This window comes from Chlamydotis macqueenii, chromosome 5 (genome assembly GCF_036417535.1).
Source record: "Chlamydotis macqueenii isolate bChlMac1 chromosome 5, bChlMac1.mat, whole genome shotgun sequence".
NCBI classification, from domain to species: Eukaryota; Metazoa; Chordata; class Aves; order Otidiformes; family Otididae; genus Chlamydotis; species Chlamydotis macqueenii.
In genome coordinates, this window is record NC_141560.1 from 11,125,933 (window position 1) to 11,140,528 (window position 14,596).

The window sequence follows — 14,596 nt, forward strand, 5'->3', positions numbered from 1 at the left end:
TAACACAGATCGTAAAACATTTTAAATGTTGCATCTCTTCCCTTTTTTACTCAAGAGTAAAAAAAAAAAAATCATGAAAATCACATGAAAATATTAATTAGTTTTAAACTCTACAGAAAGATCATCCTAGGTTCTGTGGGCCTCCTCCCAGAAAGAGCTTATGACTTTGCAGTGACTATACTTTTGCCTGTCCAGTAGACTATCAGATCTAAACCGAAAGGAACCATTAATTTGTCAATAGTAAGTTGTAGATGCCATGTAGTATTTCCTTCCACATCTCTGATCAAAGAGACTAAATTCAAACAATTTAAAGCTCTGAGTTAGAAGGGAAGAAGACAACATATCTTCATTTTAACAAAACTGAGGTTCAATTTGAGGAGGATTACTAGAGTTGGTAGAATTTCAAAACTTGGTTTTGTTGAATAATCAGCTTTTGAAAATTTTTCTGGAAAAAAAAACCCCAGACATCCAGCATGGTTAATTTACAGTTGTCTTTTCTTTTACAGAAAAATACATTTTATTTTAAAGAATCAAAACTGTATGCTATTAGTTACATACATCTGAATAATCACTTTGTACATTGGAAGATAGAACTCTGAATGACATTGCTAGATTAGAGAAGTGATCTCAAGTAAATAGCAAAATGATAGACAGGGAGGACTCATTGCACAAACAGATGGGTGGAGGACAGAAAACCAAGTAGTACCAATTCCAGAGAACTTACTTATCTAGAGAACACATGGCAATAGCATTTAACTGAGATACTGGGCACAAAAAAAGAAACAGGGAAGCACAGAGTTGCAACGCTTGTATCCCCTGAAATACAGGCAACAGACTATTACCTAAGAGGGCAGAGAACTCAACTCTCCCCTTTGAACTTGACACCACTGAAAAGAGCCTGGGTCCACCTTCTGCATGTACTTCATGTACATTTTTAAGATCCCCTGAGCCTTCTCTTCCCTAGGCTGAACGGCCCCAGCTCTCTCAGTCCTCCTTGTAAGAGAGATGCTCGAGTCTCTGATCATCTTAGTGGCCCTTCACTGGCCTCTCTCCAGTAATTCCAACTCTCTCTTGTGCTTTTTCATAGTTTATAGCTGAGTATTAATCAAACGGATGATGTTTAGCAAAACATCCTCTAAGTCTGTTCAGCACAAGTCTAGATGACACTGAAATCTGAGCATTTCCAATACACTGGTACTCGTGCCATTGCTGCCACTGCTAGACTATACACCGGCTGGTTTTAATAGAGAAGCCTTCCTGAAAAAATGCCCATAGATATTTAGAATTATTTTTTGGGGTATGTAATCCGTAACACTGAGATCAGAAAAGATCTTACTTTCATGTCCTTCCAGCCCTCTTGTCTCAAGATGTAGCTTACAGGGAACCACCTTACTCTGCAACATTTAGCGATACAGGAAAAATACAGAGATAACTTGGGTGATAAAGAATGACTGATGTACTTACTTGAAGAAAGAAGGGTATTGAAGGTGAATCAATTAGCTGGCTTGGGCTGACCCAACACTGTGTTCATCATGGATTAAAAGAACTGAAGAGATTGTTTTCTTATCATTGAAGGTCAGTAATATTATGATTGTCTCTTGAGGCAAGAAGGACATACTTCAAACTAAGGCTAAAATTGTTCCAGCCCAACAAATTCCACATCACTGCATGTTCTGACAGACTCACAAAGAGAAACTGATAAACTCTCTCAGATGCAGTATATTTATCACTCCAGTTGAGGCTTTGCAAATTTACTCCAGAGTCACAGGTTTCATATAGTGCATCTCTTGAATCAAAGAGTATTTCAAAAGGTATTGCATTTTACATGCTCAATCATTTTTTAACACTAATCCTTTTTTATTATTCTTTAATGATCTGAAGACTAAACGAACAGGCTGGCAGGCAAAAGTCTTCTGTGAATCTCACCTATTTGTTCTAATCCAGATGTAACCAGGATAAGTAGTAATCTAGGAAAAATGCAAGATTTCAGTGTAAACCAAAAGAGTATCTGGGCCATGTAGCAAATCTATTATCAGCTCAAATGATTCATAATTAGTTCTTTTCAGATACTAATTTACAGAAGAAATTAGAAGTCATGGATCATACAGCAACCAGAGGGTTTTTTTAGAATGCATTTGTCCAGAATCACATCCAACGACTGAGGTGCATACACCTTACGTTCTAGATGGAATCCCTTTGGCCAGGCATAGCTGCAGTTGCATGGTATACCTGCAGACAGTTTGCTAGGATAGAAAGGAAGATGATGATGGTGATAATAAACATAGGGACAATAAAATACACAAAACAAATGATGCACAGTTTCTCACCACCTGAAGACCTGATACAGCCCGTCTCAAGCAGCTATCACAGAAATGAAAATGAAAGCAATCCTGGAATGATCCCGAGCAACAAGCGAAACAGCAAGAGCGCTGCCCACCTGCCAACCCCGGCTTAGATACTGAGCATGCCACCTATGGCATGGAATACTTTTTTTGGCCAGTCTGCGTCAACTGTACTGGCTATACCCTACCCAGCTTCTTGCACCTGCGCAGTAGCAAAACCTGGGAAGCTGGAAAGAGTCCTTGGTCTCTTTAGCAACAACAAACAACATCAGTGTATTATCAACATTCTCCACATACCAAATCGCATACTAAATTCAAAACACTCAGCAGCTACTAAGAAGAAAATTAGTTCCATCCCAGCCAAAACCAGGACAAGCATCTTTAAAGTATATGAAAACAACATTGTCCACTCTTATATTTGCCAAAAGCAAATACTTAGGAAAGGATAAAATATACACTGTTTCAGTATATTTTCTCAGGTTCTGGAATTCAGTAGAGTGAGGAGTTTCAGTTCCTCAGTTTTAACAGCTATTGAAGGATCTGCCTTCCCTGGAGTTCTGATTCCTTTTTGTATTTGCTTAATATATTTAGTTTCTAGGACAGCCTGTGGCAGTAAATTCCAAAATTAATTACGTGCAATGGTAAAAAAAATATCCTTTTGATTTAAAAATGCCACCTGATTTCATTGTAGCTGTGGGGGAAATTAATAATAATAGTGAATGCACATGTTTTCAGACTTGGGAAGCACCTACCAATACAATTTATCACTTTATCATTACTATTGGAGGCATTCAAGAGGGTTAATCTGACCATTTAGAGATTTAAATATTTCTACCTTGTACTCAGTGATGGAAGAAACACATAAATGTGGATGATCCCTAATAAACTGTGGTAGGTGAAATCTCATTCAGTTTTATATTGGTGATCACCTGGAGACAAAAGGAATCTTGACAAGCAGTCATGGCCATTTTCTTATGGAAGTAACAAAGATACTACTATTTTACAAAATACTGCTTTCTCCAGTGCTGCATACAATTAACCTTGAAGGGAGAAAACCTGAAGCTGTTTACCTGAAACTTGTTTAAGCAACTTTGCAACACTGTTGAAACCTAAATCAAACAATAAAACTGCTACTTTTAAAATTTTAGTACTACATTTTAATGTGTCAATAAATAACATTTCTCAGTAAGGATAATGTGTAAGATGTTCTGTTTCTTTCGAGGATTATCTGTCATATCTCACATCTGCAATTGTATTATGTACCCTGGACAACACTGGGAGCTCTTACGGGTTAATACACAGTTCTCATTTCTCAGCTGACCAGTGGCAGGTTATGGGTTATTGGACTGTGGGGGAGTTAGCATATCTACTCCTCTCATCATAAGGAAAAGTGTAGAAAACCTTGTTTTCTTAGGACATGAGCCATTAAAGAGCATCTCTTTTCTGAAAGCATTCCAACACGCTGGAGACCTCCAAAGGCAAACAAGAAGCACATCAGTGACCCCTCACCAGATGGCAGCACACACACACGAACACACCAGGACACATTAGCCATGGAACTTGGGGGGGGGGGGGGGGGGGGAGAAAAAAAAAAAAAAAAAAGAAAAAAAAAGGAAAATATATTCTATTCCTCTTAAACAACACTGAAATTGAGAGTTATGAGGAATCGCAGTAAGCTCCATTATTTATATAGTGCCTTTTGGCTTCTTACAGAAGCTGCCAGCGTAGCCCCTCCTCCACTAAATAAAACCAAGACACCAAGTTACCTTTTTGTTCCCAACATTAACAGGCAAAGCAAAGATCTGACATTCTGCCTGTTTCATTTGCCCTCAGAGGTGTTTAACTGCAACACTTAATTTGCATACAACACTCAGCTGAGAAATACTGTTGCCTAAGCCACTTGAGATGCAATTTTTCTATTAAACCTATCTCACTTTATAAAGTACGATGTTTGATAATTCAAAAGGATTAGTAAAATGGTTTTTAGGAAGTATTGCTTTTAATAAGCTATAGAAACTGCATATTGTATGGTTTCCCCTCTGTCTTAAGTATAGCTTAAAATAATTTCATAGTTTAAACGTCCCCTTATTTTCCCCAAATCTGTCACTTATGGTTACCGTTGATTCTGCCTGTTTGTCAGAGGATGACTGGATATTACATGATCTTCAAATCATTGAGTGAATAGCTAAAAGATTAATACTTTTCCATATACTGTTCTTGTATTCATGTATATCATGAATGCAATCACATACCATTAATAACTAAATTTAGCTTTTATTAAGCATGATCGCACAACAGAAGAGACAAATACGTTTTATTTCACTTCTGCATTTTATTCTGAAACCACTGACCTAATTTTTAGGACTAAAGATCTCACAAATAAAAACAAGAGGAACAGATGAGACAAAGGTACCATAAATCAGCAACTCAAAAGCATTCTGCTGCCATACAGAAGAAAAAATAAATAAACAAATCACATTATATTTTGCTGTGTGAAAAATTAATGAAAAAATTGTATCCAGTATATGAAGTTATATTTTGGATCAGAACATAATCTAGATCATCAGTTTCCTTTAACCTCTAGTTTTTGGTTAAGAAAAATCCCAAACACCTTTGTTTTACTGTTTTTTTAAAAAACTAATGACAAAACAGGAAAATACAACTTGCAGTTAAAGAACAAAAAAAAAAATCATGCCCCATGGCTTATGAGCTTTTAGACAGAAAATGAACAAATAAACCTAGATTTGCTTTGTCTTTGATGTACCTTATCATAAACCTGCTCAGAAGTATTATTAAAATGAAAATTGCATCCTGCTTTAAGTCAGTTTGTTTTTATGAATAAACTCGTCTGCTCTAGGTCAAACATTTAGCTTTTTAAAAAACATTAACATATTCCAAACTGTAACTGTGTACACTTACACTAATTTTATGGAACAGTCCTTCAGAACAAACATCCAAGGGTTATATAGAAGACAAAAGTAATTTTAAACTAGTTCTAATACCTCTTCCTCTGAAGGACTTCTAGAAATACTTAAACATTCAACACAACAAGCTTATGCAGCTGATAAAGACCATTTCCTCTTTCACGCTGCTCTTCAGACTGGTCAACGATGTGCTGAGAATCCACCTAATCAAAGGATGCAAGATGAAAGTCAGAATGCATTCTTAATACTCTTTTCCTATATAAAGTAGTTAAGGAAGAGTTTTGACAATTTCAGATCATATAGGCATTTCAGTTCCATGCCACACATTTCAACATAAGAGCCAGTACTAGAAGATGTTGTATACCATGGTTTGCCTGAGTCAGAATACTATTCCATAATCAATGCCAAAGCATTACAGGTAGTATTTTATGTGATGGTGTAAGAAAGATGAGATTCTTCAGAATTTAGATGTAGCGGGGAAAATCCTGATACAAGGTCTATACTAAAAATTGTTATAAAAAGCTAAACACCAGTATAACTGAATAGGAGATTATCTCCCTAATACCAAGGATAACTGAATTTGAAATATGAAAATAGAAACTTTGGCTTAAGGCAGTATATCACGACACACTAACCCCTCCGTGAATGCCTACGAGTAATATGTGCCCTTGGTGCTCATTCACTGCTGTCAGTCTTTTCAAGAGGAGACGTAAACCCCTCATTTACAGGCCTCGGGTAGGAGGGACAGAGAGAGTGCATGTAGAAATCCTACTGCTGCACTCAGTAATTGCCTACCCCTTTTTAATAAAGAAAATACATTTGTTTGTCAGGAGATCTAGTGGCCTGCAGAGGCCCTTACAGAAAGGAAGGTAAGATTTCTAACAGAGTAGGAAGCTAGACTTTTCAGCTTTATGAAACCCTCTCCCATTTCAAGAAAACTACCCTTCTATCTGATCCCACCACATTCTAAAGCCACGTTTCTGTCTGCATAAAAGCGAAAAGCCACCTGAAAGCACAGCAACCCAAAACAAAACTAAGATGCACTGTGCTCACATAAATCCTAAACAGGGAAAATGCATCAATCATCTTTTTGGGCACAGCTGCTTCATAGAAAGAATAGAAAATTTTAACTTCAACAAATGTAAAGTTGCCTTTACAATCTCTCTCAACTTAAAAATCATGACACGTTCTATTTGAAAAGGCTACATATTTGTATACACAAAATTAAAAAACAAAACACCCAAACTAAACAGACTCTACAAAAATAGGATATCAATAGAGACTGTTGTATACACAGCAGTTCTGACACCTTGAATTCGACTCTACAGTGCTCTCAGTATCTTTAAATTCAGTACTCAAAAAAGACATCTTTCCAAAGGAAATTCTCCCTTTGGCCACTCTTATCTGATTGTACTGGGGTAGTCTACTCTTTTCAAGAAGAAGAAAAAAAAAAAAAAAAAAAAGTCTTTATACCCTTACCTGATTCCATGCATATGGCTTCTCATACCATGTAGGAACAATTCTATCTCGAGGCTTTGATTTGCAGATTAAACTGAAATTACATAAAAATAGCCTTAAGAAATACACTTGCATTTGATTAATTACAAATATGAAGGAATTTTTACATTAGATACAACTAGGCATTTATGAGGTGTCTGTGCTGAAGGGAATCTTAAATTTCCTTGTTAATCTAGTCCGATTTGTTCACTTCTCTGTACTCTGCTCCTGTAGTCTAAGAAGTCAAAATAAAAATTTTCACAGGGACATTAAGTGTATCAGAATGTATTTTCTTTTAAAGAAAATAATGATCTTTTTTAATTTACAAAGTACTAGAATTTGCAACTGCCATTTATTCCATAAGTTTTATGCATGTTTATTCACTAGAATGTATAATACAGCTATTTTTAGGGTATTTTATTTTGTATGACAACTCAATTACGATAGATTGTCTGTCTGCTCCAGTTATTTCCTCAAGCTGTGCAAAGTACTACAGTAGTAGACTTTAATTAATTCTGTCTAGATGTGTTTTTCAAACACTGATTTTAGTCTTAAGTAGTGGTGACATGTTGTAAATACAATTAGCTTTCAAAAAACTGAAAATATACATGAAAGATTGTTCAGGCTAAATTTTTATGTATTTAAGGTTAAGTTTATTCCCAAGACATAAAACAAAGTATAATCAGCAAAAAAAAATATATATTCAAAATGAAGAAGGACTTTAAACAAAGGAAAATCGTAGCAATAACCAGACTGTCTCTGCCTTCAAAAAAGGTAAAAATAAATAAATTAGAAAAATTAACTGTAGGATCATTGGAACAGAATTAGTAAAAGCACAAACATTCCAAGAGAGAAAATGCTACCATAGAAAGGTATTAAAGAAGAAAAAAAAAGAACAAAAAAAGAACAAAAAAAAAAGAAAAGCCCAGAAGGCTGATGAGAATGACTGAGTCAGGTACTCAGTACTGACTGAACTGGGCAACAGGTCAACGCCGAGGAACTGCACCAAGGAGCTGCACAGACTGCTCCTTCCCCTCCCAGCTGGCTGGAGATGTCTGAACAATCAACTCAAAAAAGGTACCAAAACAGTATCAAGTATTCACATGTCTAAAGAAATTGCAGTGACATTTTTGTGCTTTGAATTTAGAATGTGTTGATGTCCAAGCATGAGCTCCTGGTTGTTGTCACAGTCACTTCCAGAAAAGTTTTGTGTTTTTGCTTCTTTCTGCCTATCCACTTTCCTTGACTTCTCCCTACACTTACTACCACATGAATCACGCAAGCCATCTTCATTCAGCTTTAAAGTCTAAACGTGGTACTACACGGCAGCATCCAAAGGCAATGAAAACACCAACTGGCCTGAGGTACTTGGACACAAATAGGAAATTAAATATTATATCAGCAGTACGCTTGGCAGCTGGTATTTTAGCAAGAGTTTTGCAGACATGAAACATGGAGAGCTTGTCATCAGCTTGCACTGGTGCTCCTTAAGTTGAAAGCACAAGCAGCATGCATCTGAGGTACAGCCTCTGTGAAGCTGTCCCACCACTTTCTGGAGGCACACACAACTCACCCCAACAGCTGGCTGGAGCTGCCACATCTCAGAGAGAAGAGCAGTTGACCTGCTGGCAGCATGCACCATGCAGCATCCCAAACAAAAATAACCACCTTGGTCCCTTGTCATACTCAACATATCTGCTGGTCAGCTATCATAAAACAGGTATCTCCACATCTCCTGGCAATTGTTTGTTGTTTTAATTTAATTTCCAGTGCCTCAAAAGGTAAGGCTGACTCCCCCTGCACTGTTAATTTATTATAAAATGCACTACACTGAATTTTCTTTGAAGCTTTGGAAATAAGAAGTATGGGCACTTGCTTTCAACTAAAGGCATTGTAATAGTTTTTTCACAGCTGGGGAATAAAAAAGTCAACTGAGCAAGTACGTTCAAAACCAAGAAACACCTGAAAACTCAGCATAAACAGCCACCCTGGTAATCATTTTGATAACCTAGGGTAAGGGCAGCTAAGCTTAAAAGCTTCTGATCTTTATCAGCATGAGGAATTGCCTCACTTTGGCAGACAGTTACTTTATAAAAGCTCTACATGTGAAAAAAGTCACACTTCCTAGAGATGAGGCCAATACTACAGAGCATAACATAACTCTTAATGCATGGCTGAGCCAGAGATCTTTTTGAAATCTGTTCAGTGAAAAGCCAGGTAAGGATGAGAAAAGTCTACTGATGATACAGACAGCACTAAAATGCACACTACATTTACAAACAAGGGAAGATTTTTTCACAGCATGCTCAGCAGTTGCAGACGTTTGAACAAGCTGTTACAGACATACTCCATTGAACTGGCTCCCCCGAACACTTCCCACTCACCACAAACTGACAAAATTCTCAAGACTTGCTGCACTGACTCACAGTAGCGTTTTCAGAACCACTGCTTCAGTTACGAGAAGAAGCAGGGAGGTCTGCTGGACAAGAAGGCAAGTGGTCTTACTTCAATTCATAAATTAACCTGGGACTTAACAGTAATTAACTTGGCCAACATCTATCCTACACTGTCTGTTGGGGGAGGAAAGGTAGCACACAATACAAAAGTAATGTATAGGGAGAAAGAATTCTAAATCCTTCTGGACTCTTATGCCATAGAGCTTTACTAGATTTGTCCTGGGTGCACAAAGCGAAGATACATCAGAAGGGGTGTCCTGTAGAACAGGTTTTACAGTCTAGGTTTTATGACTCTTAAGCCACCAGGCTTCCCTGAAGAACCAGTGCTTCCACAAGAAGTCTAAAGTTGTTGAGTATACTGCTTTATAAATAAAGTAAATTAAATGCATCATTAAATAAGAACATATATTATTTCTCCAAAGCCTAATCTGAGCTACGCTTCAAGCAATCATTTATTTTGTTTTTGCTGAGATTGTGAAACATAAGATTTTATTTATACAAAATTATTACCATAGAAGTTTCTGACGAATGTTTTCCTGCAGTTGTGTCATTCTCTCTTGTCCAGAATATGCTGCACATTCACTGAGCAGCTTATTCATGGCTGTCCTCAACATGTTTATCTGTAAAAATACCAGTGACAGAATATAAAGCACTCCAAACCAGGATTAGTTCTGTATTATATTGTACTGACATAGAATCATAGAACGGTTAGGGTTGGAAGGGACCTTCAAAGGTCATCTAGTCCAACCCCCCTGCAAGGAGCAGCGACATCCCCAACTAGATCAGGTTGCTCAGAGCCTCATCCAGCCTGGCCTTGAACGTTTCCAGGGATGAGGCATCCACCACCTCTCTGGGCAACCTGTCCCAGTGCTCTACAACCCTCAGTGTAAAAAACTTTTTCTTAGTATCTCATCTAAATCTACCTCCCTCTTTTTTAAAACCATTACTCCTAGTCCTGTCACAACAGGCCCTACTAAACAGCCTCTCCCCATCTTTCTTGTAGGCCCCCTTGAGGTACTGGAAGACCGCTATCAGGTCTTCCCAGAGCCTCCTCTTCTCCAGGCTGAACAGCCCCAACTCTCTCAGCCTGTCCTCATAAGAGAGGTGCTCCAGCCCTTTTATCATCTTTGTGGCCCTCCTCTGGACCCTCTCCAACTGGTCCATGTCCTTCTTGTGTTGGGGGCTCCAGAACTGGACACAGTACTCCAGGTGGGGTCTCACCAGGGCAGAGTAGAGGGGGAGAATCACCTCCCTCGACCTGCTGGCCACGCTCCTCTTGATGCAGCCCAGGAAGCGGTTGGCCTTCTGGGCCGCAAGGGTGCATTGCCTGCTCATGTTGAGCTTCTCATCCACCAGCACTCCCAAGTCCTTCTCCTCAGGGCTGCTCTCAATCCATTCTCCACCCAGCCTGTATTTGTGCCTGGGACATGAAGGTGGTCGTGGCACCTATACGCCGAACTTCAACTGGAATATTATTAACATAAGCAAAATACAACTGAAGCTTTAGAAACACTTCTTCCTCCAGATGCATCTCTGCTGGTCAAAGATGTTCATTTTCAGCCACTTCATACCACAATTTTCAAGGTTACTCAGAGAAGTCATAAAACACACAGGCTACCACTTGCCTGGATTTTTTTCCAACACAGAATTCCTTCTGTAAAAGTTGTAAGGATTTTCTCCTTCTGTCCATAATTCGCACATGCACAACAGCTTGGTGTTACCATTCTGACTAAGGTGCCATGAATACAGACATCACATACACCAAGTCAGTGCTTTCAGAAAACAATAGCTCACAGATATGTGCACTAGCATGTCCACTGCGTCCTTAAAAAGCATCTAGAAACAACTGGTCATCACCTAACATACCTGCTCTGTACATAGAACTAATCAGGGCATGTGAGTTCCTTCACTGTCTAAAGCACATGTCAAATCTGACGCAGGTCAAACGCAGCTTACTGTACTGCGTAACAACGTATATGTACATACTTCCCTCTGACAGATCTCTGTTTACAAGTTGCAAAAAGGCTGTGAAGAGGAATACAGGGTTTTTTATTAATTGATTGGTTGATCTGCTCTGGGAGAAGTAGCTTGATACAGATGACTCACCAGAGCTGTAAAACTGAAGACTGCAAAGCAGTGATACTAGGCTGATCAGTAAAAACCACAATAATCCTAAGAACGTGATTAACAAGTATTAACACCTGATTAGTGCAAAACTGTACACTTTTCAAAACAAAAGCATCAATGTATTGTTCTATAATATTTTATTTTGTTCAAAGTGTGTGGAGGGATTAGCTTTTTCCCTGATAAGAATCCAAAGCTGTAAACAGGTAGTACACTAAAAAAACTCCAACCACAGCTTAAAACCAGTTTTCTTATTAACTGTGAGTTAACAAGCTCTGATGCACTGAATTCTACTTAATTGCCACTATAGCAAAAATTCTTATCCATGTTTTACCTCTGATACGTCTTCCACTCCAAAACGCACATCAAATGTCAGCTCCATGTCATTTTCTGGATGTAGTGGAGCCCCACAATTCTGACTCCAACCCAAACCACACAGGACACCAGTAAAATACTTTCTACTTTTATCAACCCTATATGAAAAAGAAAGAAAACAGGCTCATCTAGAGATGAAGAAACTAAACTAATACAAAGACAGACTTAAATGAATTTGTCTAAGCCATGCCAACCGACATACTAGTGTGTTTTAAAGAAGCTAAAATAACTGAGAGGCATTCACACCTAGTCACACACCCTGTTTGTTAAAATATAGTGATGAAACAAAACTGAAGTTCTAGTTATGAAAACTTACACTCATAGAACTCAAAGAAAATCATGCATATGCAAAATGTAACTTTCATTAAGGAAATTTAGTTTCAGTATATTGAAAAGACAGTCTACAAATCTAAGAATTTAAACAAAACACAACAGTAATGCAACTGCCAGAACTCAGCTTTTACAGAAGTCACACAAGTTCCTCTCCTCACACAGATTTTAAAATTGCCCAGTTCTACGTGTCATCTTCCTAAGCTTCCAGTACAACTGTCAGGAACTGTACTGCCCTATCCTGAGGGTTGAATCTGCAAGCCTGCAGCACCAATTCGTAAGTACATGAAACAAGTTATCTTCGCTACATACTATACTAATTATATGAACAGGAAGAAAATACACTAAATTTGTGAGGGTCCCAAAAAAAAAAAAAACCAAAAAAAAAAACCAACCAAAAAAACCCCTACCATTTTTAAAAACGCATGAATACCTGAGTTCTATAGCAGGAGCAAACAGCATACTGAGGAGTGCAAGCAGGCCAGGAATAGGAGGCATCAAAGATGTTTCCTCTAAAAACACAGTAGATCCTGTCACAATAAATAAATAAATAAATAAATTTAAGGAGTATCTAATGAAAATGAAACCTCAAGAAGATGTAACATATAAAACCAGAAGCCTAGAGACTCCAGATGTTTTTATTAAGCATTACCACTTGCACTGGCTGACAAAGCAGCAGCAACCAACAACTGCTGAGAGGGATCCTCTGGACCATCATGGACAACAACAGAATTTATGCTTTCCTTTTGTATGAAAGCTCTTCTGAGGAGGAAATAAGAAGTATTTTCAATATTAAAATAAAAAAAACCATACAAACATGTAAAAAAAAGAATTATTTTAAATTCACAATGCAACCTGAATAGAAGTTACTGGTAGAATATTACCTGAATAGAATTTAGCAGATGTATATGACAGTTAAAAATAATATCTCTGTAAGTAATTAAAACACCTTTAATAAAGCTATTCTTAAAATTTTACAAAGAGAGAGTATGCATATTAATGCAATTCAGGCTTGACCACTTCAGTCTTTTCAATGAACAACAAATCTGTAAAAATATAAGATAAATAGGCAAAAAATGTCCTAGTTAATCAAAAAATAACAGCTGAGAATGTGCCTATAATACCCAGTACAAGTATTCTCATACCTGAACTGGGATACTCTAGTCATACTGTAGCATTTCAACTCATAAGGACTGACTGGGCCAGAAAGTGTTACCTTCAAAAAGACAGAGAACAAATGATATTCTAGTTAGCCAGCACCTGGATCTTTCCAAAACAAAATCCTTTACAAATGAAAACCAAAACACATGTCAGCATGTACGGAGCAACACTAAATTAATAAACGGATAAACAGCATTTTCATTTCACCTATCTAAAGCAAACTTTGCTTGTTGGGGCATCTATACAAAAATAATGTATTTTCACAGGTGCTAGGGATTCACAACTTTCCTCTGTCTTAAAAAACACTAGTTCAGACTTCAAAGAGCACCTAACAAAACCAGGTCATTTTTGCTTACATGAGCAGGTCTTTAATCCTGACAGTATCTCACTTTATGAAAGTGAGCAGTTAAAGATGATTACTCCTGTGGATAAAATGAGCACGATTAGGTGCTTGAAAGCCTTAAATTTTTTCAGGTTTGAAATGAGAAAAGAATTATAATGTAGATGAGGCTTAACTTGTAATCAGAATGCAGAACAGTACACACATTTTCATGTTTTATATTCCAACTTAGTAGTGACTAGGTATCTGAAAATATGTAAGTAAGAATAAATTCTGAGTCTGGAATTGGCAGTGGAACAAACACCCACTGTTCCATTATTATCAGTTACTGAAGCATCACGTACCCTAGCTGCTTACCTATCACTAGCTGAGAAAGAAGGAAACATTGTGTATAGTAAAAATCATGTTTAAATCTTCTGAAAAACTGATGCGTGGAAACACTGCGTTCAGTTTTTCAATTTTAACTTTGTTCTGCAGTGGTCTGGAGTTCTGCCTTCGAATGTCTTAGAAGAGTCAGTTCACTTAGCTCTTCGGCTGTACTTCAAAAGCTTTGTTAAAAGCTTCAACGGACTAGCCTGCAATGGTGGTCATGTTACGGCTTTCTACCAACAGAAGGTAGAACGCACAATGAAAGGCATCGAGTATGGTTTAGTTATTAAAGGTATTTGCAGTCTTCATCTCCATTCTAACAATGTGAGAAGCAGGTTCACGTAATGATGTATCAAAACCACCACTCAAGTTACCTTATGGGTTGGCGCACCAGATTTATTGTCAGAAAACACGTTTAACAATTTTTCAATTAGATGCTTTTGTTCCTCTCTTGAAGATACAGGCATTTTCTCTTCTTTCTTTACTTGGTCTGAGAATAATCCCTTGAGCAAATCATGGCTTTGCTACATAATAATGGGAAAGTGTTAAAACCATGAAACACCTATGTTTTAAAAAAAATTTACAAAAAAGATCCTACACAAAGAACACGCACATTTGTATATGAATACAAAACCCAATGTTCTTATCACCTTTGAGATTATATGAAAGTGAAAGACA

The 14,596-nt window shown here is 37.5% G+C and overlaps 1 protein-coding gene across 1 annotated transcript in view; it reads right to left on the reverse strand.

Annotated features, from left to right (window-relative positions):
• Nucleotides 1-4,800: 4,800 nt before the first annotated feature.
• Nucleotides 4,801-14,596, reverse strand: part of TDRD9 (tudor domain containing 9) — a 79,147-nt gene continuing 69,351 nt past the window's right edge. Inside the window, exons 29-36 of the mRNA XM_086749503.1 lie at nt 14,293-14,442; nt 13,194-13,264; nt 12,701-12,810; nt 12,482-12,578; nt 11,678-11,816; nt 9,730-9,839; nt 6,746-6,818; nt 4,801-5,469 (exon numbers count right to left, since the gene is read on the reverse strand). Coding sequence (XP_086605629.1) covers nt 5,374-5,469; nt 6,746-6,818; nt 9,730-9,839; nt 11,678-11,816; nt 12,482-12,578; nt 12,701-12,810; nt 13,194-13,264; nt 14,293-14,442 — 846 coding nt within the window. The 3' untranslated portion in view covers nt 4,801-5,373. The remainder of the gene's footprint in view (nt 5,470-6,745; nt 6,819-9,729; nt 9,840-11,677; nt 11,817-12,481; nt 12,579-12,700; nt 12,811-13,193; nt 13,265-14,292; nt 14,443-14,596) is intronic.